A 27,785-nucleotide genomic window follows, 5' to 3' on the forward strand; every position below is an offset into this window, starting at 1 on the left:
CATGTTGCTCGGAGACACAGAGGGGAGATTTGTGAACTAGTCTCAGGAGGGGAGGGCAGAACTAAAAAGAGAATGCAGTGTGGGTCCCAGCTACAGCGCACTCATGGAGCACCCCTCTCCCCACAGGAAAGCCACACTCTCGGCCCAGGGCAGGATCCTGGACAGAGCAGCTCCCAGCCAGCAGCACCATTGCTGGGGAGCTCAGCTAGCTTGGGCTCCTGCCTGTTGACATTTTCTGAAGGGAGACAATGGAGCAGGGGTCTGGGTAGAAGGCAAAACCAACTCCTGACAGCCAGACTGTGAATCTCAGACAGGCCTGCCTCCACAAGCAGACTTTCTGGCTGAGTGGAACCACCTCAGCCCCACCTGGCAACTTTTCCCAGAGGACTGGGAGGGGACCTTTGACTCCTGCTGAAATAGCTGCCTTAACAGCTTTTGTGGAGCCTGAAGGCAGGCTCACCTGACCCAGCCCTGCCCAGCATTATTCCCCCATCCACCTCTGTTGTGGTGAAGAATAAGGACCCACCTGGAAGTTCCAGGGCCCCACTCACCACCTGGGGTATTTGAATGCTTCTCCTGAGGTGCTAGAGCCAGTCAGGGGTCCCAGAAACAATACTGCAGCTTGTCCCTTCTGGCAAACACCACCAACTGACAGGGAGATCAATTCGCACAGCCCATTACAGCATTTACTGACTCAATCATACAGAGTGTGGTTGATTCTTACCCACAAGAACACCTACTGTCTCAGAGATTAAACTGGGTGTGCCAATACAATTCACACTGTTAAGAAGACCACAGGGCTGGGGAAAGAGAAAGGATCTCAAAGACTTCCATCCTCTCTCATCAAAGAGAGAAAGGGACTCTACCCACACACATAGCTCACCACTGCTACAGCCTAAAAACAACTACCAACTTAGAAAACCACATGCTAATGATATCCATAACCAAGGCACACATCCAGAACCTAGACCCCCATTAAAGCAACCACAAGCAAATCCAAAGGTTTTTACCCAACATATGCTACAAGATATTCCCTTATGAGGGGAGAAGAAAAAAAAAAGCCTACTCTAAATAAAAGAAAATCCAAAAATAAAAACTGACAGCTGTCCCAGATGAGAAGAGATCAGTGAAAGAACTCCAGATGTATGAAAAATCAGAGCAAAAGAACACCTGCAAAAGGGAACACCAGCCATCTAGTAATGGAGAGAAATGAAAATATTGAAATGACAGATAAAGAATTCCAAATATGGACCATAAGGAAGTTCAATGAAATCCAAGAGACAATGGAAAACCTACCCAAATAAACCACATAAACAATGCAGGAAATGAATGAAAAATACACTAAAAATACCAAAATATTTTTTTAAAAAAACAAAACAGAACTTCTGGAAATGAAAAATTAATTTAAGAAAATTCAAAAACAGTAAAAATTTTAAGAATAGACTAGACCAGGCAGAAGAAAGAATCTCAGAGCCTGAAGACAACTCTTTTCAATTAACTCAGTCAGTCAAAAATAAAGAACAGGGAATTAAGAGGGATGAGCAAAGCCTACAAGATATATGGGATTATGTAAAATGGCTAAATATAAGAATCATAGGCATCCCTGAGGTGAAGAAGAAAATGCACAAGAACTGGAAAACTTATTTGAGGGAATAATTGAGGAAAATTTCCCTGGTCTTTCTAGAGATTTAGACATCCAAATACAAGAAGTTCAACAAACACCTGGGACATACATTGTGAAGAGGCAATCACCATGACACATAGTCATCAAATTGGCCAAAGTCAACATGAAAGAGGAATGCCTTCAAGCCATGAGAAGATAACATGAAGTAACTTACAAAGGAAAATGAATCAGGCTAAATGCAGACTTCTCACCTGAGACCTCATATGCCAGAGATATTGGGGACCCTCCTTCAGTCTTCTTAAATAGAACAACTGTCAGCCTAGAATTTTATATCCTGAAAAACTGAGTTTCATATATGAAGGAGAAATAAAGACTTTTCCAGACAAGCAAACACTAAGGGAATTTGTCAAGACCAGACCAACCCTACAGAAAATACTCAGAACTACATTATACATGGATCAGCACAATAGATACCCACTAGAAGAAATGCACCCCAAAGCTAAAGGTCAGAGCTCATATAAAACAATAGCACAAGAGGCAAAACAAAGCAATAAGGCACTACCCAACAGGAAGAAATGAACAGCATTCCACATATCAACTCTATAAATAAACATAAATGGTTTGAATGCCCACTCAAGATACACAGGCTGGCTGAATGGATGAAAAAAAAAAACCAAATATCTGCTGTCTCCAGGAAACACATCTACCCACAAGCACTCATTCAGACTCAAGGTGAAGGAATAAAAAAAAATATTCCATGCAATCGGACACCAAAAAAAAGCAGGTGTAGCCATTCTCATATCAGATAAAATTGACTTTAAATCAACAATAGTAAAGAAAGACAAAGATGGTCATTATATAATGGTAGAGGGAAACTTTGGACTCAAATTGTAGCTCTTCTCTGAGTGTCCAGCCTGGCACCCTACCCTATCAGATTTTGGACTTACCAAGCCACCAAGCCTCCACAATCTATGCTGTAAGTTAATGCCTTAAAATCAATCTCTCTCTTTCTCTCTCTCTCTCTTTTTCTCTGTGTGTGCATATACACACATGCACACATATCTTGTTGGTTCTGTTTCTCTGGAGAACTCTAATCATTACTTGCATTATTTACAATTATCATCACTACACTATTAAATCCAATGTACTGCTCTTCTTCTAATTTCAACAAAACAGATAGAAAGAAAAGCATAATTTCTTCAAATTTCTTCAATCAAAAAAGGAATGGATACTCTTCAGCAAAACAAGACATCTAACTAAATGCCCCAAAGTAATTCATGTCATCCACGAGTATGTCTTGGTATCAAAATACCATCCTAGACCCATTCCTAGATATTGCAAATAAATTTAATAACTTTAATTTTACAATCTCTTTTTTAGAAAAAAATTTAAGGCAGAAAGGCCATAGCAAACGAAGGCCTGCAATTAGTAAATTAGTTGTTTTATGTGTTTGATACTATATTTATCTTAGATTAGAAGTTCCTTGAGGGCATATACAATGCCTTCAACTTTTTACCAAAACCTATGAGAATGTTAAACACATGATTATTCATTTATTGCTGCTATACTTTGAATGGATCCCCCAAATTTCATGTGTTGGAAACTGATTTCCCACTGTAAGTATTAGGAGGTATGGCCTCTGTGAGGTATTAGGCCTTGAGGACTCAATCCTCATGAAGGGATTAATGCTGTTATAGCAGAAGTGGTTTAGTTATCATAAGAGTGGGTTCTTGATAAAAAGAATGAGTTTGGCCTCCTTACCTCTCTCTGTCTCCTGCACTCTTGCCATGTGGTGCCTTCCTCCATGGGATGACCCTCTCTGGATGTGGCCCCTCAATCTTTGACTTCCCAGCTCCAGAACTGTGAGCCAAATAAATCTCTTTTCTTTATAAATTACTTGGTCTGTGACATTCTGTTACAGCAGCAGAAAACAGACTAAGACAGTTGCCTACTGGTTTTGTAGGCATACGCTTATAAGGTTGGGTTTTGCTCATACAACCATCATAAAATGAAACCCTATTTCTCTATAAGGAAATAAAATAAAGCAGTTTTATGTCTTTGAAGTACAAAAATTTCTACAATCTCTTTTCATATTTTTCTTTAGCAGAAGGTCAAAGGATATCCCAAAACCCTGTAATTTCAATTCTATTTCAACTCATAAGATATAAATATCTTTATTTCTCTGTCAAGCATTTTTTTTTACTTGTTCATGTCTTACAGCTTATATGTCCTTAGTTTCCAGTTTCTTACCTGGCATTTGGATTTAAATATTTTTAACTGTTTTAATTTTCAGAAACACAACTCTATGAGAGGACCAGGTTGCAAGTGGCCAGGGTTGAGGACAATCTTGTGGTGACAACAATTAAGACAGCACCAGCAAAAAAAGACAGCAAATACCGAAGGGATGGCTCTGAGGGGCAGGGCATGGATGTACTAGACTGTGAGGGGTCAGAGCAAGAGTGAAGCCAGAGCAATGGAAGGTGGGACAGGGTTAAACACGAGGGTTAGAGACTGTAAGTATGAGTGAGAAGGAAAGGGTCAGTGTTCAGAGAAACAATGTTAACAGGAGGAGAATACATCTTTCATGCAAGTTGCAAGGAAGCAGGCGGAAAAGAGCTTCACATGGGACAAATGGACTTGTCCACATGACAGCACAATTTGGAATGACAAAGGATCCCAGGGTAGCGCCATCTGCCTGCTGTCCTGGCCTTAAACGTCCTGGCTAGGGTGGGTAGATGAGGGCTGGCAGGTGTATGCTATTCACTGACAGAGGCCAAGGCTGGCTCTGCAGGTGCAAGTGACTACAGCTGAGAGTGAGGTCCTCTGGGGAGCCCGTGCAGTTCTACTGCCACTGTTGAAATTGATATAGCATATACATACTCTTCTGCTGGTTTTCATCCTCTTAAAAGCCACGAATTAAGCATTCATCTTTATAACATGGAATTGTCTTCTGGAGCCTGCTGATAGGAGGAATGGCTAAACTTTGGAAAATAAAGTCTGTTATCAGGACTTGGGGAGAATCTGAAAATCTTCCCAGTTTCCCTAAAACTATGAATACAATTGTCCAGTCCCCAAATATCTCCTCTCTTCTCAGAAAAGCTCTTGATCAAAGGCAAAATATATTAATGTCAGCCCCTCACAAAGATACAACTGAAATTCTTGAGGCATAAACTGAAAGGTTTTTTTTCCTCCATTTACTCAAAGATCAAGAAAGAAGGCTTAACCCAAAGCAAAAGAGAATTAAGTGACAGTTGGCTTCTGGTCACCCAGCTTTTCCTTTATGCTCTCCCATTCTTACAGCTGGGGCATCACCTTACTCTCCCAACCCTTTTCCCAACCACCAAGAATCATGATGCTCTCTCCTTCATCAGTACTGCTTAAGGCCAAATAAAAGCCCCATAATCCACAAAAAGGTATATAAACTCGCTAACACATTACTATAAGTTTCTGCACATTACTAACATGCTAGTGAATATGTTATTATTTGGTTATGCCTGGGATATTTGCATTTGTACAAAATATTCAAAATCTGATGTTTAAAAAAAAGAGAGAATCTCTAATGTGGAATTTCAAACAGTGAATAGATAAAGAAGCTATTTGGAAGAAATCCAAAGGCATTTCTCAGCCGCTGAATTGGAATAACTTTTTTAGCACCCACTCCACCCACGGGTTAGGCTGACCCTGACAGAACCTTTTATAATACAGACATGAGTTTTAAGATATTTGCTTATTAATTCTGAACATTCAACTCTAAAAGAACTAGAAAACACACTAACGCTGAGAGAAAAGCTAATAATGCTTTCAATTTCTCCCAAGAGCTATTAAGTCCATCAGTTCTTTCCTGGGGGGATGTGGTAGGGGTGGAGGGGTGGTTAGGGCATTTCTTCCACAATTGAGTATCTTTTGCAGAAGGAAACCATGTTACATTCACTCTAAGGGATTTAGTCCAAATAACTTTCCCCCTAAATTTCACATGCAAATTCCTCCCATCTTGAAAGAACTAGGATTTGTAGATACTAAAGAAGTAAATCAGAAATTAAGCTGCTTGGATTTACCACTTATTGATCTGCTATTATTCCCCAGGGAAACTACTCCACCATTTTCTTGTTCACTTTCAACTTCTATAGAAAATAAAAGTGCTAGAAAAAAATTTTTCTTACAGATTTTTCTAAGTGCCTGTACATTTCCCTTAAAAATCTTCGAAATAAAAAGCTACTGTGAAAATCTAGTAAAATTGTTGTCATAATTACCGTAAAATTCCTGTTGATTCCCAGGGTGTATTATGTATCACAATTGCTTTTTATCTCATTCCGCTGTGCTCAAGCTGACACCAGCTACTTCTAATTCTCCTCTAGTGACTGTCATAATGTTTCTGTTTTAGAATTTAAACAGATTCTAATCCAGAGTCATGTAATATACCATTCTACATTAAGAAAAAAAAACCTCAAAGAATTATACAACAAAATCCATGCTCTGGGTATGCATTTTTCAAGGCTTTTTGCAGTGTACTAACCAGAAGGACAGACTGAATTAATTCGTCAGCACTGTAATAATTCTTATTGAGCACTTAATTATGCATGAATAGTTTTATGGATGTTAGTCCATTTAATCCTCACGGTAACTCAATGAGGAAGGTATGATAATTATCTCCATTTTAAACATCAGCAAACTGAGGCACAGAGGCAGTAAAAGACTTGCCTAAAGTCACACAGCTCATACATAAATGGCAGAGCCAGGATGTGACTGGAAGCAAGCTGTGTGCAGTCTGTGCTCTCAACCTTTCCTTAGTTCTGCTGGAGAAAATGAAACAGCTTAGTGGTGAGGGGACTTAACAATCATGTCGCTTAGCAAAAATAATCAAGATGTGTTCACAGTGGGAGGAGTGGGTGATTTTATTCTCTGATCCTTTTTTCTTTCAAATTAATTAGTAAGCAGAATACTATTGATTCTGTGTCAGGGGAGAGAGACAGGGGTAGGGATAGAGACAGAGATGGGGGAGAGAGAGAGAGAGAGAGAGAGAGAGAGAGAGAGAGAGAGAGAGTCAGTCTACATCAACTTTTGCTGAGTTTTAAGGAAGCAGGAAAATTGTGATCACCCAAAGAGCTCAAATAAGTTAACAGGAAATGCTGTATCACTTGAGAAAATTTTCTTTCTGCTAATGTTGCTCTTCCAACCCAAACATGTGTCTCTTACAGGATGCAGCTTTCCTGTAAGGGCCACAATGAAGGTCATGCCCTTTTATTTTAGTTCCCTTAGGGGAGAGTCACCTGCATACCTTATCTAGAGTCTGGGGAAGGCAAAAGACACACTGGGAATAAAAATCTGAGCAAGACAGTGTGAGACCTAGAGGAATTCTGAGCACACTCAGGAATTAGTCACCAGTTTCAACTTGCAGCTGCAACTACATTAGGAAAAAGACTGAACAAAAAGATGCTCGTAGGAACAGTGAGGCAGTCCAGACCACTCTGGACTGAGCGCCCTGACCACGATCACCAACACCAGACAAGTCTGCAGACAGGCCAGGGTTGTCAGCGCTTCGACTACAGCCCATGACGATGATCAGACCCACAACAATTAGAGGGAGTGACTGTCTTGCACTGGCTGGGCCTGAACAGGTGGAATCCTTAGAAAGGAAAAATTAACCTGAAGTGAACACCAACAAAACTTCCCAATTCTAGAATACCAATTTGGATGTCTGAAGCACACCCTTGTGATGAGACAGTCTTTACTAAGCACTCTAAAGAGGAGAGCACCCCACAGAGAATACAGTTGCCATTTTATTTTCTGATAAAACCGGAAAGAAAACAACCTGAGCTGTCTTCAGTTGACCTCCCCTTCTCAGCTAAGGTCAGCCTCAAAGTCAAAGGCAATAACTCTCCACCTTCTGCACCACTAAAGGGGGCAGAAATGTGTGTGGTCTGGTGCAGAAGGAAGCAGCTGTTGAGGCAGGAGGTGCATTCTCTTCCCTCTGCCTGCCACAGGATTTAGGAAAATCCAAGTCTCTTCATGATCCAACTTCAAGCGAAAAAGTAATTCTGACAGTACCTAATTCTGATCTATACAAGATTCTTGACAATGTTTCAGTTCACTAGCTGGGCTTTTTGCTCTACTAGTCTGACATGACTGGATTTCTGCTAATTTTTATAATTTTGAGCCCTGAATTTTAAATCTTACAATTACATTTACATAGGACATAATAAACTCTGACACAATCAAAACACAGAATTTTCTGACCTATGTTCAACATTTTAAGCTGTCATTGAATCTTTCATAATTTTAAGTTAAATTTAAAGTATCTTTATTTTTAATTCAAACCCATTTTCAAACACAAAGTATAAAAACAATTCCTAAACTTAAGGGAATCTATCTAAAACATTTCAAAACACAACCCAATTACACAAAATAAATTTACACATAAGTATGGAACATAATTAAAGTTTACTTAGAATCACAGTACTGGGATCCTTCACTCCAGGAAATAGTGCTTGAGTGGAAATGTAAATTCCCTCATCTTACTTTAAAAGAGGAAAAGGAAAAAAAAAAAAACCCACCATTATCCTAAATAGCCATTCTCAGAATTTTAATTATATTATTGTACTCTTTATGGCATGTAAAATAAGAAGTCTAAAGAATTACTAGGCTGTTAAATTTGCATTTACCTAATCAAACTGACATTGTATTGGACTTTTTGATCTGTTGAATGTAAGTTTTTATCTGTTCAATACACAATTACCATTCACTACAGAAGTGTTTTAATGAAAGGAGCATCTTAAAGGCTTTAAACATATCAGTAAAACCAAAGATGTTTTAGGAGCTCAATAAAATCACAAATTCTGGTAGTTTTAATTAGATCTATTAAATTCTCACCATTGCTTGGACATAAGTTTCTATTTTCCTATTTTAAGAGAATATTATAAACATATAATAAATAATGGCAATTAAGTTTTATGTTTATTTTTTCTATCTTAAAAAAGCAATACATTTTTATTATAGAAAATTTGGGACATAACAAAAAATATTTTTAAAACTTCATCCATTATCCAATTACAAAATAACTTAATATTTTCATGTACCTCCTTTCAGGCTTTTTCTGTTTATTTTAACTGAACATTCTACTTTTTATATCCAACATTTTAAAAGTCAGCATTTCCCATGATATGCAAATCCTTTTTTTAAAAAATCATTTGGAAAACAGATTTTGTCTATTTTATTCACTACTAACTCTCCAGCACCCAAAGCAATGCCTGCATGGTAGATCCACTCAATAAATATTAGCTGAATAATTAATTAATAAATGACTTATCCAATCATTCATTACTCCATAACTGCAGCCCTGAACATTTAGGTTGCTTTCAATTTTTCACAATTATAGGCAATGCTATATTATATCTTTATGGAAAAAGCTTTTTCAGTATTTAGGTTTATTAACTTGGGATCAAGTTCCAGAATTGATTTACTGGGTCATGATTTGCACAAACAATTTTAAGACTTCTGATACCTATCATCAAATTGCTTTCCCTAAACCAGTACCTTTGCAGAATGTGTTTCAGTATACCTTTTGAAAGTTGCTTTTTTAAAAAGCATTCCTAATCATATTGGTGAAAAATAATTATTTCAGGAAGGTTTTATTTATCTTATGAAGTCTTCAATTGCTAATATGGACTATTTCTCCAAATATGTGTTAGACATTTGTATTTTCAGTCCTTTGTGATGTCTGGCCATATCATTTATCAATTTATTCAATCATTCTGTATTCCCTGCACCCATAGCACATACTGTTCTATTCCCCGGGTGTGCTTCCTCTTTAGTCTTCTTTTGGGAAAAAAAGTTGTTCCTATTAACTCTTTCATATAAATTTCAAAATACTTTGTCATATTCACATGCACAAACATGATAAGATTTTTTAAATATTGTTACTTATAACAGTATATATGTTTTAGAAAAATCAGAAAGTAAAGATAAAAAGAAAAGTCAGCCAAACTCTCAAGTCACAGATAAGCACCATTCACATTTTAGTGCATATTTTTCCAAATTTTGCTCTATATATATACCATTTTTATAAGAACATATGTGAAATCATATGTACATACTATTATGCAATTCTTTTACTTAATTTCATTTCATAAACAATTTGCTATGTCATTAAATACCCTTCATGACATTTGTAATGCTAACATAATTCCACAGTAGGTAAGAGCAGAGACTTTGGAGACAGGTACAAGTTCAAATCCAGCTTCCAGCATCTTAACTATAAGATCTAGCTTCTTTAAGCCCTCTGGTAAAGTGAAGATAACAAAGACCTATTTCGGATAGATTGCTGTTTAAATTAAGTGAAATACCATAGCTTATGAAGCAATTAACAGTATGGTGCCAATAGGTGCTCCATAAGTATTTGTCAAATTAATAAATAATATGTGGAAGGGTTTTTAATTGGCTTTGCTTTTTTGTGCATTTATATTTCTTTCTGTCTTGTTTTTGGGATTTTTTTTTTGGTATTTTGTTTGTTTTTGGTGACTTGACCTATGCCTAATATCCACATCATTTTTATTTTTATCTACAGGGGTGATATTTTTTCTTATTGCTTTGAATTCATGTATTCATGCATTCATTCATTCATTCAACAAAGGTGTATTAAAAGCTACTATGTGCTTATTTTATTAAGGATATTAAACTTTTGTCTTTCATGTTGCAAATGTTCTTCCTAGTTTGCTATTTGCCTTTTATGCTAGGTTTTGATTATAGAAATATTAAATTTTCATGCAATTTAGTCTATTTTCTATTTTTTATAATTTTTATGCTCAGAAATTCCTTCTCTACCCTGAGGGGATCCTTTATTATCTGGAGCAGAAAGAGAACAAAGCCCTGTTAAAGAAGTTTTAGGCCCGAAATAAAGAAAAACAAAACAACTTGCTTGAGATAGAATAAGCTTTATAAAATGTTCATTTTATACTACAATTCATTTTTTGAGGGCAGGCCTAGCATATTCATATTTGTGTTCCCAGCAACTAGAACAGCACATATGCAGTAGGTCCTCGATAAATGCTGAGTTTGCTCAGTTGGAGAGAAAAGAGCTATCAGGAAGAGCAAATTCAGTATCCACACATCAGAGTTAGAAGGAAAGATTTTAATTAGTGTCACACTACGAAACCACAGAGAAAACATCCAGAAAGTTCAAAATCAAACATTCTAAAGCACTGATGTTCTTCTGTTGTTGAGGGAATAACACCTGCTCTTAAGATTTTTTTCAAGCCCAAAATATTGTTATTACTCTAGTTGGCAGTATTTCTTCAAGTGTGTTCTGAACTACATTACCCGACAAGATGCTCCAATGGCAATAAATTGGGCACCCACTGCCCACTGCTTTACCCCATCTCCCCAGCTCTCCCACACACCAGAGGCACAATGAACTTTCACATAAATAAGTACTCTGAAAAATTCTGCAGGTTCCAGTTTTCACAGGAGCTAAGGTCAGAGTTTGTCTGGGTGCCTAGACAGGTAAGAGAGACTAGGGGAACGTTGGGTCCTAGTAAAAAGCGAAAATTAGCATTCTGGGATCCAGACTCATACTGGACAAAGCAGGCACTTGGCACACAGGAAAAGACCAGTGACTGGAGGAGACACAGACCAGCAGGAGACATTCAAGGTCGTTGGCAGGACTTAGGATATATGGTGGTATGGTCAAGAAGTCAGCCTCCTGGAAAATCATGCTCCAGGCACCAAGAACCAGGAACAGGAAGCAGGGACACAGGCAGAGCCTGAAGATGGAACAAAGGGACTTGGCAGCAATGTCAATCCCCATCACTAAGAGCTGAGCTGGACCACAACATGCATCGTCATCCCCATGGATGCGAATCACTTGCTTCCGAGATAGGCTACTCACTCAACATTCATTTACTAAGGGGCAGAGCCAATGACCCTGCAGAGGGATTTTTAACAATTTCCACTTGAAGATCTGTCCATTATGGTGTCCATATAACATGGAGTTATATGTGAAGACTTTAAATAACTAGCACCACATTCCTGATTTATTTCAGTGATGTTTAATAGACTGGTACCCTGGCAGCAGATTCCTTAATCCTACTGGGATTAGGACTGAGTAGCAAGTGGAAGGAGCCATCAGCACTGACGTCAGTAACAAATCAAGTTCTCCCAGGCAGAGGTTCCCTATATGGGCTAGACAATAACACAGTGAGGCCAAAGGGTAGACCTAGTGGTCAGTGGAGTGAAAAGCCAGGAAGCCCTAACGGCTGTGAATAATGCAAGGTTCCAGTGACAGATGATTTCTAAAATGCAAAAAGAATCCCCTCTGATCCTAAGTTAGCCTTGCCAGAACCTCATATCAGAGAGCAGCTTTGCAGTTTTTTTTGTTTTGTTTTTATTCGTAAGACACTAATTGAATCGTTGAAACAAAATCCAAATCATCACATTTTTGTAGGTTCTCCGCACTGAAAGATAATAGTTTTGTTAGCATCTTTATTGTCTTGGTTTAACATATATTGAAAGCTTGACATTACACAAAGCTATTCTTCAAATGAAGTCACTGACAGGAAGAGAACTGGAAAACTGTGATTCAAGAGCTTAATGTCAGCCTGAACCAAATGGAGGCATGCAGCTTTAAAATCAATCCTTTTATCCAGGTATGTATAATTCTGTAACAAGTCTGGGGGCCTTAAGTCTGACACAAATTAACCTAGATAAGTTTCTGGGTTATGTTCATAATCATTTTTTTCAAATACTGCTAATAAAAAGTTATTGTGTGACCAACTATTTATTTTAGCAGGAGAAATTTACAAACATCCCCCCTTAATCTTCACCAGATACAAGGATCTTCAAACACCCTGGAACATACCTTCTAAAACAATCCTCAGGGAATTGCATCACCCATAATAACATGAAAACCTGGACCTCATCTTGTATATGATCTTGTCTAAATTCTTATCTAAATTTCACTATTCTATATTTAGCTACCATTTCTGAGGGCCCACCATTGCAGGTACTTTTGCAGGTACTCCTAAAATCTTTACTGCAACCCTGAAGAGCAGGTATTACTATGGTTCTTTCATAAAAGAAGAAATTGAGAGGTCAAATAGTCCAAGTCTACAGAACCAGTTACTGCAGGAATTAGTATTCAAATCCAATTCAGATTCTAAAAGCCCAGATCTCTAATTATCCTAAAATCAAGTTTCCTAGATTGTTTCTCCATAATAGAAAAAAAATTTTTGAGCCGTGAATATTCATTCTTCATCCATTGCATGGGCGGCAAATCTAATTGACTAGCTGCATGATAAAGAATCCATGAGGGGCCTTTGATTCATTCTGGAGTCTTCCTGAAGTTAAACAGTCTGCAGGGGAAGTAGGGTCTCAGAGCAATCAATCAACAAGTGTTTACTGAATGCCTGAGAACCACATGGCTATGCGAACCCTTACAAAAAAATGCAGTGGAGTCATAGAATTGTTATTCTGATATTCCAATGTTGGGGGATGAGGAGGGAAACCAAGCAGAGACTTTGGGAATTCAGAAAGAAGAAACATTGGGAATTGAGAAGAAATAGGGTAGGGATTTTGTGAGGGTAAAGAACCACTGGTACACAAGCAAGTGACAGTTTACAAGGAGCCTGGGATAATTAGTTGTTAAAGATGTGCTTCGAGGGGGGAAAAAAACTGTTGCATCAAACCAATTGCCTTAATCTAAGTATGATTCATCATTATGCTGAAATTTGAGATTATCCACTATGCAATCAACTGTACCTTCAAGAAAAAATGATGTAGTTAAGAGTGCATGTACATATCAAACATGGCCTTCAAACAAAGTGATGATGTTATATAATAACATTATAAATGTTTTCCTAAAAGAAAAATTCCCTAATAGGTTGGTCATATAACTGTGCTGTCCTTTGATTTCAGTAACAAGCAAAAAAATTAATTACTTATTTCCTGTGTTTGATATTTTTAAAAAGGGCACAATAAATTATTCAATTAAAGGTTGTTTTTTTTATTTCACTCCATTAGAGTACCACAAATTGAGAAAAAATAGGGCAAAATATACTAATCTTCATTAGATCGGCATGTTATTATGTACTGGTAAGACCAATTGGACATATCTAGAGGCAAAAGGAGGCCATTAGAAAGATATGGCCATTGGTTCTTTTCTAAGAATCAAGAATGAAAAAAATTGTAAAGATAAGGAAATATGTAAACTATTCAGATTTGTTTAGAAAACCACCTTGTCTCTGACACAATTTCTTCAAACGCCATAATAAGAACAAATTTTTTTCACCTAAACCAATTGCATAATATTAATATAATTAAGTGGTATGCTCAGGTTCCAGAGAATAATATACTCTATCCTTGACTTTTATATAGCTTTTCCCTTCTTTTAGGGAAGAAGATAGACCTGTTTCTTTCTTACCATTATTTTTCACAACATGAATTCATTTTATTTCATTTATTCATTCAATTAACATCTATGCCATGTCTTGCACCATGGTAGGCAATGTGAGCACAGTTAAGAAGATTATGACACAGTTGCTAACAACAATATTTCAGAATAAAAATCAAGAAAAAGATTTTCACTATAAAATATTCCACTACTGTTTTTCTGTTTCAAAGCATCAAATGTATCATAAATAGATGCATATTTTAGTGGAAAGTATTTGTAGCTTTAGACATTAAAAAGCAGTTTTCAAGAGCTAGTCTATAGACTACCAGTGGTGACAGAGAAACTCCCTGCTCACCTCGCCCTCTACTTCTGGGGAGGGACGGGGTTTATTTAAGTACCCAATCCTTCTTCATCCCCAGAGGGGAGACCAGGTATGACATAGAACCACAATTGTTCCTGGTTCTTGCCCTGGAGTAAGGTGCTTAAAGCTCAAACATAAACCCTGAAAGCACTGGAAAGTCTAAATGTGAACATAACTACTCCGTCATCTGCAAATCATCTCTCTTGCTCTCTTAGGAACACAACCCGAGATCCTTAATTTATTCACCAGATATTTACTGAGCACCTACTATGAGCCAAGTACTCTTCTGCATGCTGAGGATACAGCAGTAACAAAACACATATAAATCCCTGCCCTCGTGGAGCTTCCATGAACGATAAACAGTAGGCATACACAATATACAAATAAATGAGTAAAATAAGTAGTATGTCATGTGGTGCTATAAAAAACACTGAAGCAGGGAAGGGGAGAAGGAGTATGAGGAGTTTGCAATTTCAAATAAGGTAGTAATGGAAACCTTCACTAAGAAAGTGACATTAATGCAAAGACTTGAAGAAGGTGAGAATGCAAGTCATACAGGCAAAGGGAAGAGCACATGTGAAGGAGGCAGGAGCAAGTTGGGTGTTTCTAAGGTCACTGGAACTGGAGGAGAGGAGGGGGCGGGGTTGAATATGCAAAGATAAGGACAAGTGGGACCCTGCTTATACTTTGGCTTTTACTCTGGGTGAGATGGGGAATCACTAAAGTGTTTTGAGCAGATCTGACATATTTTAAAAAGACCACTGTGGCCGTTATGCAGAAATAGCTGTAGGAACAAAGGACAAGGGGACAAACAGAAAAATCAGGAAGAAAATACAATAATTCAGGTAAACATAGATAATGGTGGCTTGAACTGAATTGGAAGCGTGGACATGGGTGACAATGATGAGATTCTAGATTTATTTTTAAGGCAGAGTCAACAGGATTTGCTAACACAATGTGGAATGTAAAAGAAACAGAGAGATCAAGGAAGATACCAAGGGCTTTGGCATCAAACCTAGAGAGATGGATTACCCACTTACAAAGATGAGAAACACCAGAGAGGAGTGAGTTTGAAGGAGAAAATCAAGAGCTTGACTTTGGACATGTTAGGTCCAAAGTTAGTCATGAGATACCTGCCTGCCTCTCAGACACTAATAGAGATGCTGAATAGGGAAGCGTAGAGTTCAGGGGAAAAACAAGGCTGGAGATGTAAATTTGGGAGACATCAGCATTTTGATGAGACTGGATGAGCATAAGAAGAGGTATAAGGACCAAACTCTGGAGTACTCCAATATTTGGACATCAGAGACATAAGGAAAAAACACCAAAAGAGATCAAGGAGGAGTGGCCAGCAAAGGAGGACAACATAATAGCCTAGAAGCAAACTTAATAAAATAAATACTGGAGGAGAAAAATTATCTCAAATGCTGTGTACTAGTCAAGTAATTTGTGATTGAGATTTGACTACTGGGTTTACCGATGTAGAGGTGTTTAGTTATCTTGGTAGAAGATAGAATGGGGCACAAAAACCTGATCAGGCTAGGTTCGAGAGAGAATACAAACTGTTATAAGGTTAATATAAACAAATCTCTCATGGAATTTTGCTGGGTTTTTTTTTTTTTGCTTTTTGTTTGTTTGTTTGTTTTTTGGGAGACACAGTCTTGCTCTGTCACCTGGGCTAGAGTGCAGTGGCAACATCATAGCTCACTGCAACCTCAAACTCCTGGGCTCAAGTGATCTTTCTGCCTCAGCCTTCTGAGTAGCTGGGACTAGAGGTATGCACCGCCATGCCTGGCTAATTTTTCTATTTTTTGTAGAGATGGGGTCCCACTGTTGCTCAGGCTGGTCTCGAACTCCTAAGCTCAAGCGATCCACCCACAGGAGCCTCCCAGAGTGCTAGGATTACAGGCCTGAGCCACTGTGCCCAGATGAATTTTGCTATTAAGGGAAACAGAAAAACAGAGAGGTAACTGGAAGGAGTGTAGATCAGAGAGGGCTGTTTTTAAAGGAAGTGAAATAACATGTTTATGTGTTGATGGGAATAATCCAGCAGAGAAGGAGAAACTGATGATGCTGGAAAGAGGGGAGAATATGCCGGATCCCCTCCTGGGGTGGGCAAGAGGGAACGGGACGTTGTGCACTAGCACAGTGTTGACCACAGAAGCAACTCAACCTAGTAACAAGAGTGAAGGCAGAGTATATGGGCACAGATGCAGGCAGATGTTCTCTTCTAATTGCTTCTACTTTGTAAGTGAAATAAGTAGCAAAGTCTTCAACTGAGGGTGAGAACAGAAGAGGTGGCATTGGAGATTCCAGGAAAGAGGAGAGAGTAGGAGGCATCAGTCATCTGGGACAGCAGAGGCATGAATGAATTGACCAAGGTAATGTAGCTTGATCACCTGGCAGCACTAAAGGCCCATCTGGGATTAGTGATCACGAAATTAAAGTGAAGCCAGTCCAGTCCCAGAGGGATTGAAGCATTATTTGAGGCAGGATAACAGAGACTGAGTTAGAAAGATAGGCGTCGACTCCGGAGCAGGGTGTTTGAAAATGAGACGAAGGAGGTCTGTAGTTCTCAGTACTGTCAAGGTCTAGGGCAGCAGCTCTCAAATATTTTGGCCTCAGGACTGCTTTACATCCTTAAAAAGTATTGAGGACCCCCCCCCAAATTTTGGTTATGTGGATTATGTCTGTCAATATTTATCATATTAGAAGTTAAAACAGAAAAATTTAAAATACAAGAATATACAAGCACACATTCCTTCAGTGGCCAGAATGAAGATGTCATCACATGCCATGTAGCCTCTGAAAAACTACAGTGTGCGCTCAGGACAGAATGAAAGTCCGAAAGGTAAATAATGTCTTGGCATTATCATGAAGATAGTTTTGACCTCACAGACCTTTCTTAAAGCATCTCAGGGACCGCAGAAGCCACTGGGGCACTCTTTGAGAACAGCTAGTCTAGAGTGTGGCCATAGACGTGAGTAGCCTGGATACAGTGGCAGGTACAACAATGGAAACAGAGGAGGATACTAGGGCATGAAGGCCACATGAAGTGTGCCAAGTCCAGAGCAGAGACACATTAAGGATCACACAATGGATAAAATGCCCTTCACCGAGTGCCATGAGGATACTAAGCTTTCCCCTTTGCTCAAATGCTACCTTGGGAACAACAGAAGGGAAAACCCTTGAGAAATCAGAGAACCCAAAAAGTTTTTAAACTAGAGACTAATGTGCTCTTACCTGACAAGATCAAATACTTTTCATTTTCAGTGGGAATGGGAACTTGAAAACAAGGTAAAAGAAGCTATAGAAAATAAATTATGTTTCATTTCTATATCCTAAAAGTAGTGAGTAAATTTTTACAAACACACTTCCATCCTTCCCCATCCAACCCCAGCTATGTAAGTATATTCCAAACCAGTACAATTCAAAGTGTGGTCTGTGGACTGTGCCAGTGAGGAAACTGTTTATTACCTGCCCGTGGTTAGGTAAACACTGAAAATGAGGGTAGGTATTTAGAAATTCCTATAGCAATTTGACATGCCCACATCCAAGTCTGTGATTAGTGGGCTCATCTCATTGAACACAGTATAGACAAGAGCAAGTGTGGTCAAACTCAGGTCAAACTCAGCAAGTGGCACGCAGTGCACTGCGCTATGGGACCACATATCACCTGGGACAGATTGGGAAAAAACAGCCCTTCATCACAAATAGTGTAAGAAGCGCAAATGTATTATAGATCAACATGCAGCCTAATACTGCCACCCATTTCAGAGCTAATAATGAATTTTGTATTTAGGATCACAATGGTGCAAAACAGACCAATGAAAAGAGAGGACTTCACATGTAAATGATGTATTATTATTGTAAATGATGTATTATTCATGGCCAGGAAAGACCAAGTGACAGCAGGCTGCTAAAACCAAGATTTCATAAAAGTTTGACTAGAAAAAAGTGGCACTATTACTTTCCACAGCAGTGACTACCACATTCACACTGCAAGAGGAAATTTAGTGTCAGGCAAATAGTATCAAGTCATATGAAATCAATGTTGTTAATTTGCATGCTATTGTTTCTTATTGATTTGGGGGGGGTAGTTTTGTTTGTTTTTTCTTTTGTAAAATCTGTTTTGGTTTTGTAGTTGTATGAGAACTGTAAGCATCAGGAGTTTACACCTAGTTTTATGTTATTACGTACTTAAGTAGCATAATAAAAATAAATGAAGTTGGCAGTGAGAATTTTTTCTCCCTGAAAATGCTCCCGACATAATTTCAATTGAGAATGATGGTCTTTCGGATATTGGGTTGAGGTCAGAAGCCTGGATTGGACAGAAGCAGAAAATTAACACCAGGGAATGGCCAAGTCCACTCTGCACTGGAGATGGACTTTCCTACTTTTCTAGTGGGAATTTTCTCATTCCTGCAGCCAGGAATGAGGCTGCCCTGGGCAACTGTGCAACATTGTATGCATTGTAACTTAGTTGTATCATTTGAGTTATTTTATTATACAGGGGAGTCCAAAGGAAAAACATCATAATATATCTGAACTTCATTTTGGAAGACTAAAGATAAGATCTTTTAATAAAAATTCCCAATTTGTAAAATAAATTTCTAAATAATGCCTCCCTCTAGAGATGGCCTACTAATAGACAAATGTCCTTGAAGACCCTCAGTATTTCACCAACTTCTGGCCTTTGTAATATGACAATGTAACATTAACAGCTTTCACCTCTTAACATAACCCCAGAAGGTCAGTATGCCAACAATCACCCTTACTTTGTGGATGAGAAAACCAAGAGGGGCCAGTCTATGTCTAGGCCACACAGCCAGAAAAATGACTGAGAGGAGACTTAGATTTCTGATTTTGAGTCCAGTGTTAAGAAGTACACTAAAGCTTTTTTCACAAAGCATCTCATTGTTCACAGAAAATAATAATAATAATTTTAAAAACCCACCCAATTCCATTACTAAAGAAGACATTTCTATAAAATAATTACAACACTATCGTTTTTATCTCTTTTAGCTTAAAAGAAAATCACTTAAAATTCCAAATTAGTTTTAGGAGATAAATGTACAGGATAATAATTATTTTTCCTTTAGAATTGGTTAGTATATGAATTTTATATAATTAAAAGGAAAAAGCTAGTGCACAATAAGCTATCATTATAACCCATCACTTTTTGGTGGTTCTTTATTTTTACATTATACTACCAGAGTATGTTTACTTTTTCCCCTATATAGATTGGGAGGAGGAGGCAGTAAAGAAAAGCAATAGGTGATAGAAAGAATGCCAGGCTCTGTATCAAGATACTGGGTCTCAAGATACAACTCCAATCAGTACCTGAACCCAGAGACCTACACCCTCTACATTTCCTACATTTACCTGGTCCGCAAGACCTCCTGAGCACCTCTGCATGGCCTGACGCAGGGCAGAGCCTCCTACCTGATTCTCTCCCCTCCAAATCCCTCCCTTCTAAGTCTTTTCTCCATGCTACCAAAATGACCTAAGAAAAAATTTTGATCTTGTCACTCCTCTGTTGGAAGCCCTTCAATTAATTCCTTACTGTCCACTGGCTATGATTTGAACTCTTTAATCCAATACATAAAGTCCTTCCAAATCTGGCCCTCTCTAGTCCCATGGTTTCCCACCCAGCTTCCCCACCCCAAGAGGGAAATGAATATTCATATTCTATACTCCATATGCATGTTCATATTTTACGATTCAGCCCCTTAAGAAATCAGTAATGGTTCCTGGAATGTGTCACGTCATGATGCTTTGGAACACACCATGCAATACTATATTGCTTATAGTATCTTTCCCCCTATCCCCTCCCAACATTTCAATCTCCTTCCCTTCCTTCAAGTCTTTCACCACTTCCTCTGTGCCCACCTCCTATGTCAACTGCCCTCAGAAGTTTCTTTCTTCCCATCTGACCTCAACACAGTCAACTCCTCTTCTCTGCTCCCCTAGCACTAATCTGTACGGAAGCAGAGAGGCTGCACTGGAGGTATCGCTCAGATCCCATGACTCTACAACTATAATTAATAACCTTCTTGAAAACGGGAACCATTATTTTCTCATCCCCAGTGTCTATCATGACAGTTGATAATCAATAAAGCTTTGCTAAGTGTATGCAATGTAGCCTTGGGCACGTTTCTCTCCATACGTGGAGTTTCTTCATTTTCATGACAGTCAGACTACAATATATCAAAGACCTTGGCTGCATAAAGTTCTGTGTCTCGGTGTAGCTTTTCACAAAACACCGAACACTTATTTTTTTTAATAATTTATGAGGTTTTTAAAGAATAAAATCTTATCATTTCATCATCAGGATACCCTAAGGTGTTAAGCTTACAGATCTATATCAAGATATCATTAACATGACAGTTGGCATTACTAAGCCATGAACTATATGCAAGATACTATCATAAATTCCTCTACATTTGTTCATTTCATTTAACATTCACATGAGGTAGATATTACCTGTCCTCACCTTAAAGAAAAGAACAAAAGGGCTTTGAGAAGCTAAAGAACTACAGAGCTAATAAGTACTGGAGTGGATCTAAACCCAATGCTATTTGACTTCAGACATCTTGTTATCAACCACTGTGCTGGGGCTAAGGAATCTATCCAGACACAGTCATTATCTTCTACCATTCTGTTCATTGCCTGATTGGTGCTGAAGGTTTAATCATTGTTGAAATGAAAGTAAGAAATCAGATCAGGTGCATTTTAATCCACAGATATATTTAAAGAACACCAACTTTCCTATAAAACTGATAACACCCTTTGGCCACTGACATGCCTAAACAAGTATGCTTCTTGAATGTATAGATAGATTTTTTTTATATTTGTATTCAAGAAACTTTTAAATTTAAGAAGAAATAAACTTCAATAAAAAAATAAAACAAGAGATTCAAACGCAGGTTTTGGCTTTGCATTTAAATTGTGCTGTTAGGCATGTTACTTTGTGTTACTATTCCTTTTGTATTTCGTATTACTATTATTATAGTTAGTATTATGGTAATTTAATTGAAAATAAATGAATCAAATACCAAATGCCTTATATAATCTGCCATCAAGTAGCATTTAATATAACAGTTTTAAAACCCATAATATTCAATTCTGAGTTTCCTTTACTAATAGAAGTTGAAATTTCCTTTTCTTTATGAAAAAAAGCCAGTCAGCTTCCTGAAGAAGAAAGCGTTATCTAAGGTCCCTTTCTTTGGCCACTGGGCTGTCTGTTAGATAGGCAGGCCAAGAGTTCAGATATATGTCTTAAATATGTTGGCAAAAGAGCAAATGCACAACGGCTATTAACAATAGAGTCCCAGCTCATCACAGTAAGAAAGAACACCCGATTCTTGTTAATTCTTGCTTTCATGGCAAATACTCTTTGAAAAGAAAGAAAACTATGTAATAATGGCAAGTCTTTGGTAGAAAAAGCCACTCAAGTGAGTTACTTTACATTTAGCCAACTAATTCTACTTAAAAATATGTTGAGGTTTCAATCCTTATTGTTAGAGTTAATATTCCTATTTCACAAAGTCAGCTTGTCAAAAGCCCAAAATATACTTTAGAAGTGTTTTCCAAATATATGTAACTAAAAAATTCTCTGATTAATTGGTTATGAAAGATGTGGTGGCAGTTTATTAGAATTCTGTTCCCGTGCCCCCAAAAAGATATTATAGTGTTAATAAAATGCTACATACTTCATCCCAAGAAATGTTAACTTCTTTTTTGAAATATCTCTTTAGAAATTGGTGCTCTAAGTCTAGGCTTTGTAACTTTAGGCAAATTTATTAGTTCTCTGATCCTCAGTTTCTCCATCTGACAGGGAATTAATGATGATACTTAAGAGTCATGTTATAAGACTTGTACAATTAACGCGTGGGAAATGTTTAATATAGTGCCTGAAACACAGCAGACCCTACATTTTGTTTGATTTCTTCTCCTTTCCCCACAGCATTCCTTGGACAAAACTCAAAAATTCAAATTGGATTTTTGTCAAGCAGGTTGTGGGGTAGGGTCACCAGAGTTCCCTGTGGTATGAAAAATGAAACAGACCAAGGATGTAGCAAAGGTACACTCCTTAACTTTTTGCCTTGTGAGTTGAATTTAACTCACGCTAGTTTTGCGCCCAGGGCCTCATGAAGTATATGTAACTCACTTATCTCTTCACCTTGGGAAACAGCGAACTATTTTTCAAGTTGCATATAACTCACATAGAAGACAATACAAAATAACAAATTTGTCATTAAATTAGAAAGGATCATTTTGTTTTCAAAGTCTTTATTCTATTTTCATAATAAAACACTGTGGCACCAAGAAAAAAAATTTTTTTGCTAGTGTGGCAGTCAATGTGTTAATAAGCTTCATATGTTTTCTCACAGATATTTCATAAAAGCTAATTCTTTATATCTAAAGAGATTCAAATACTCTCATTTGCCAAAATATAAGAAATAACCCAAACACAATAATTTCTAAAACTGAAGTCCAAAGGGAAGCTCTCAAGTTCTCTTGCATGCCTCCAAAACTTATGAGAAGAACAAAAAGGAGTATAAAGCTATAAAAAATACATACTTTTCTCCTGGTGAATGTATATGCTAATGTGAAATGCATTTATCACATCTGTGTAATTAAATAATATTCATATATTTATATTAATATCAAGTCTAAGTATAAAATTAAAGGAAATAAGAGAAAATACCAATTAATACTTTTGTTTCTCCCAATAATAAAAATATCAAGTATGTTTGCAAAAATAGATAATCTTTCTAAGCAGTATGTTTAATTTTATATCCTAACTACACATTATTAACCACAATAAGCATTTACTAACCAAAGCCACACAAATCAAAAGGTATGGTCCAGGGCTGGGCATGGTGGCTCACGCCTGTAATCCTAGCACTCTGGGAAGCTGAGGCGGGCGGATTGCTTGAGGTCAGGAGTTCGAAACCAGCCTGAACAACAGCGAGACCCCGTCTCTACTATAAAATAGAAAGAAATTAATTGGCCAAATAATATATATAGAAAAAATTAGCCGGGCATGGTGGCACATCCCTGTAGTCCCAGCTACTTGGGAGGCTAAGGCAGAAGGATCGCTTGAGCCCAGGAGTTTGAGGTTGCTGTGAGCTAGGCTGACGTCATGGCACTCACTCTAGCCTGGGCCACAAAGCGAGACTCTGTCTCAAAAAAAAAAAAAAAGTATGGTCCAAGGCAAAAGAAAAGCATTGTTAATTACAGAGGCTTCTATCTCTTCATATTGAGAATTTCCTCAACAACTCCATTCCTATTACACATGATCAGCTAATAAGCAGATGTAAAACAATGAACAAATTATTTAATTTAATTTGATTGGAAGAGATATTAAGTAGGACAGTTTTCAGAATCATTTCTCCTAAAATGTTTAAGCAAAAGTGTATTAGGTGGCTTCTAAAAGGATTGGGTTTAGCAAATCAGGCAGAAAATTGGGGGGAGGACAGAGAAATGTGTTCTGAATTTTAATAGTATGTTATGGCACATGGGTGAGTCTTAACATGTCATTTTGGAAGCCACTGCATTTACTGCAATAACCGCTATGTTATAGTTTCTCTGCTCAACATTGCATGCAGTAGCAGTAGCTCACTCAATATCATCTTGACAGAGGCCTTCAAGATAAACCCAAGTTATGAATGGTGTGTACAGATGGCATGAAATTATACTGATTAACCAAATCTCTTTTTGTATGTGAAAATACCAAAAAAGTATGCTCCCTCAATCCTTGAGTTTAATATTTTTTTAAAAAATAATAATACTAAGATATATCCTTGTTCAAATATGTGGTCCTTAAAGACGCTAGCATCTTGTATTAATTTGTGATACATTTCATAAAGAGATCTAACTAAATAAAATCTACATGAAAAAAAATGTTATGCAAGAGTAGTCTCCATAATGGGTTTTAGAATGTTTAAGTGTAGATTGGGAGTGGGGAGAATATGGAAAGAGCAAATATGTGCACAACCAACCTTAGAATTAATTTGATAGTAAGATATTAGAAATTGACCTTTTGGTCAATGTTATCCCAAGACAAAATTAAAAATGTATTTGTTTCATGTTCATTACTTTCCTAACCAACCTGACAGTTTAATCTTTCTGTTTATGTTTAAAAGAACCTACGTAATTCAACATTATTTGAATCACTTAAATAATTTTAAGTGTCAAGGAAAAAGGCTAAACATAATCTGACTTCAAATGCAAACAGAAAACATTTCTCATCTCTTGACAACAAAATTCTTCCAAAAGGATAAGCCAAGTTCAAGTAGTGTCCTCTGACATATACATTAAAAGTCATAGAGGCAGCTTAGTTCATTTAAATATACATATATGTATATATACACACACAGTTGAAACACAAGACGCCACATGGACAGATTTTAAAAGAAACACATATTTGTGCATTCCCAATGAAGCAGGACTTCAAGAAGAAATGGCACAGCCAAACAAAAATAAATGCTAATTGTTTAGGAAAGCACTTCATAATTAAAGAAAGAAGTAACAAATCTTTAAAGTGAAAAAAGACACCTAGTAACAAACATTCCCTATATTCTCCTATTCCAGGAGATAAGGCAGAATACTCAATTTCTTACTCAGATTTTTATGTTCTAGAGGAATTTCAGTCTTATCTCCACCAAGCAGATTAGGAGATCATCTTTCAATGTTACCACATATTTCTAAAAGACATACGAGTACATTTTGTCACAATCCAAAAATCTACTCACTTCAGCATTCTGATAAAACTTGTTGGCAGCACGCTGATTTTTTTTTTTTTTAAGCAAACTGATACCTTTAGCATTGTGACATTTAGTTGATAGGACAGACATTCCATGCTTGACAGAATGCTTTCATGTAGTGCTTTTACTTGGTTATAAATTATTGGTACTGCTATTTGCAACTTTTAAGATATGATTTTACTAAAGGGAGAAGCAGAAGCATTTCCAAAGTAGGGATGCCTTTTGAGCGAGTAAATGTAAGGTCACCTGCCAGAAAGTGTGTTGGAAAAATGAATGCACATATCTAATAAGGAAGTGGTTAAAAAGGGATGAATTCCCTGAGTCATTAAACAAGATATAAACCAAAGACAGGTTGTGCCACCTAGAGAAAAACTGGAAATTGTACACTGGTTTTTCAGTACTAAGCATTATTCAAAAGCCTGAAACTTCTGGCATGCCAATAACCACGCCACAGTCCATACCAGCTCGTCGAGCTGCTGGATTAAGCTCCCCATACGACTCTGCTTCTCCACACACCAGACTGGCAGCCTTCTGCCTTCCTCACCCACCCACTCATGCAGTACCACTTAACCTCAGCACTGACTGTTGGCCACAGCCCATGCAGACCCTGCATCCTGAACCCAGGCAATTCTAAAGCATTTTCCTCGAAGCCAGGGCAAGCAGGAGTAGAAGGAGCAGGGGAATAAACCCTGGTGGACCTTGCCATCCAGGGTCCCTCTGGATGCTGGCAGAGCCGCGGTGCACAACTCTGTAGCCCCACGGGGCCTGTATAGGAAATTCTGGTGCACTCAGTACATCATATCCAGGTTACCAAGCTGAACTCCCTGGCCAACCTCTGCTCAATCCAAACACCATGAAATGACCTCAACAGAACCAAGGCTTTAAGGTGCAAAAGGCCTTCAACTTTCCTCTCAGGGAGTCACTTAAAAGAAGCCACACGCCCAGCACAGTCGTCAGGCTGAAGCCCAAAAGGTCTGCAAGCCACCTGGCACGGATAGCCGCCTTTTACAAAGAAAATAGACAGTAATTATGAAAAGCCCGCAGTCCTGCGGTATTAAACTGACAGCGGGGACTGCGCTGGGACATAACTCATCTCCGAAGCAGGCACTCCCAGCCCCAGACCCTCAGCGAGGGGACAGTCTTCCCCCTGATCCCCCTCGCCCTCCAGAGACCCGCGGCAGCGCCCCCTTCCCGCCCCCTCGCTCTTCCTCTTCCCTCTCCTCCGCCTCTAGGAATCTCCAGCAACTTTGGGCTTCGCAGCCCAGCCAGAGGCGGGGACGGCGCAGAGGCTGCCGCGGGAGGAGGAGGAAAGTTTGAAAAGTCACTTAAAGCACTGCAGGATCCCCCCACCACCCTCGGCCCAGCACCCACCCCACAGGCTGCCGCGCGGGGCTCCATGTGCCGGCGGGCCCTGCAGAAGCCGGAGTTGCCCCTACGCCCTCGCCGGAAAATCTTTCCCCCCGCGGAAAGTTCCCCGCCGCAGCCCCGCGCCCCTGCCCCCGCCCCCTCCCCCGCAACGAGCCCCTCCGAGTTCGCGACGCGCCACCGACACCGGCCCGCGGGCCCAGGGGGCGGCGCCCCTCCCCCGCCGGCCGGGGGACGCGTCGCCAGGGACCCGGGGACAGGGAGGCAACGGGGCGGCCCCGGCCCGGACCCCCTGCCCTGCCGGCCCCCGCCCCGTCGCCTGCTCACCTCTCTCCTGCTCCTCCGCCTGCAAGCAGATGGGGATATTCTTCTTCCAGCCGGGCATGGTGCCTGCTCCCCGGCTCGCTCCCGGGCTCGCTGCTCGCTCCCTTTCTCCGGGGATCGCCGCCCTCCTCGCTCGCGCTCTCGGGCCGGCCGCCGCGCCGGGCTGCTCAGCGGGGCTGGGGCGCCGAGGCGGCTCCCCGGCACATCGAGGCGGCGCCGCGCGCCCCGCGCTCGCCTCAAACTCGCCGGCGGCCCCGGGTGGCGGCGGTGGCGGCGGCCGGGCCGGACCGGGCCCCGCCGGGCAGGGCTGGGGGCTGCAGCGGCGACTGCCGCGGTGTGGCCCGGAGGCCGGGCCGGGGCCGGGGCCGGGGGCGGGGGCCGGTGCAGGCCGCGGGCCGGGGACTGCGGAGCCCCCGGGAGGTGGGCGCCGGCGGGAGGAGTGGGCTGGCGCCGCCGCCTCTGTCCCCTCCTCCTCCTGCTGCTGCTTCCCCTTCCTTGTCTGGCCGCCGCCAGCAGGTGGGACTGGGAGCCGCCGCCGCCGCTGCCGCCGCACAAAGCTCCGCCGGCGGCAGGACTGAGGCTGCGGGCTCCCCGGGCGCCTCGCAGCGGAGCCTCCCCCGAGACGCGCGCGAGGCTGAGCGGGCACGCAGGGGGCGCGCGCGGTCGCACCCTCCGCGCCCGGGGCGGCCGGCCTGCGAGGCGCGCCCGGCCCGCCAGGTACCGAGCCTGGCGCCGAGCCGCGGGTGCCGAGCCCACGCCGCCCCACCGCGGCCGCCGCTCCCTCCCAGCCTCCCGCCCCGAACCCAAACTGGCAGCTCCACCGGCTTGGTCGACGACCTCAACGAAGTAGGGGGCAGTGTCCTTCCCTGTAGTCCCTCCTCCTCGCCGCTCTCCCCCCGCCCTGGCTGTCGCCCCCTCCCCCAAGTTGAGACTTGCAGCTACGGATTTGCCAACTTC

General features: G+C 40.0%; 1 protein-coding gene across 5 annotated transcripts in view; it reads right to left on the reverse strand.

Moving 5' to 3' along the window:
• GRIP1 (glutamate receptor interacting protein 1) overlaps positions 1 to 27,117 on the reverse strand; it is a 617,604-nt gene extending 590,487 nt beyond the window's left edge. For 3 of the 5 annotated variants that reach the window (XM_076007468.1, XM_076007471.1, XM_076007464.1), the window contains exon 1: positions 26,832 to 27,013. In XM_076007468.1, coding sequence (XP_075863583.1) covers positions 26,832 to 26,889 — 58 coding nt within the window. In that variant the 5' untranslated portion in view covers positions 26,890 to 27,013. Of the gene's footprint in view, positions 1 to 26,831 lie in introns of all 5 variants that reach the window. The other 2 variants (XM_076007469.1, XM_076007466.1) reach the window with 1 other exon arrangement.
• Between the last annotated feature and the right edge of the window lie 668 nt (positions 27,118 to 27,785).

The sequence above is a fragment of the Microcebus murinus genome, chromosome 10 (assembly GCF_040939455.1).
Source record: "Microcebus murinus isolate Inina chromosome 10, M.murinus_Inina_mat1.0, whole genome shotgun sequence".
In the NCBI taxonomy this organism is placed as follows: Eukaryota; Metazoa; Chordata; class Mammalia; order Primates; family Cheirogaleidae; genus Microcebus; species Microcebus murinus.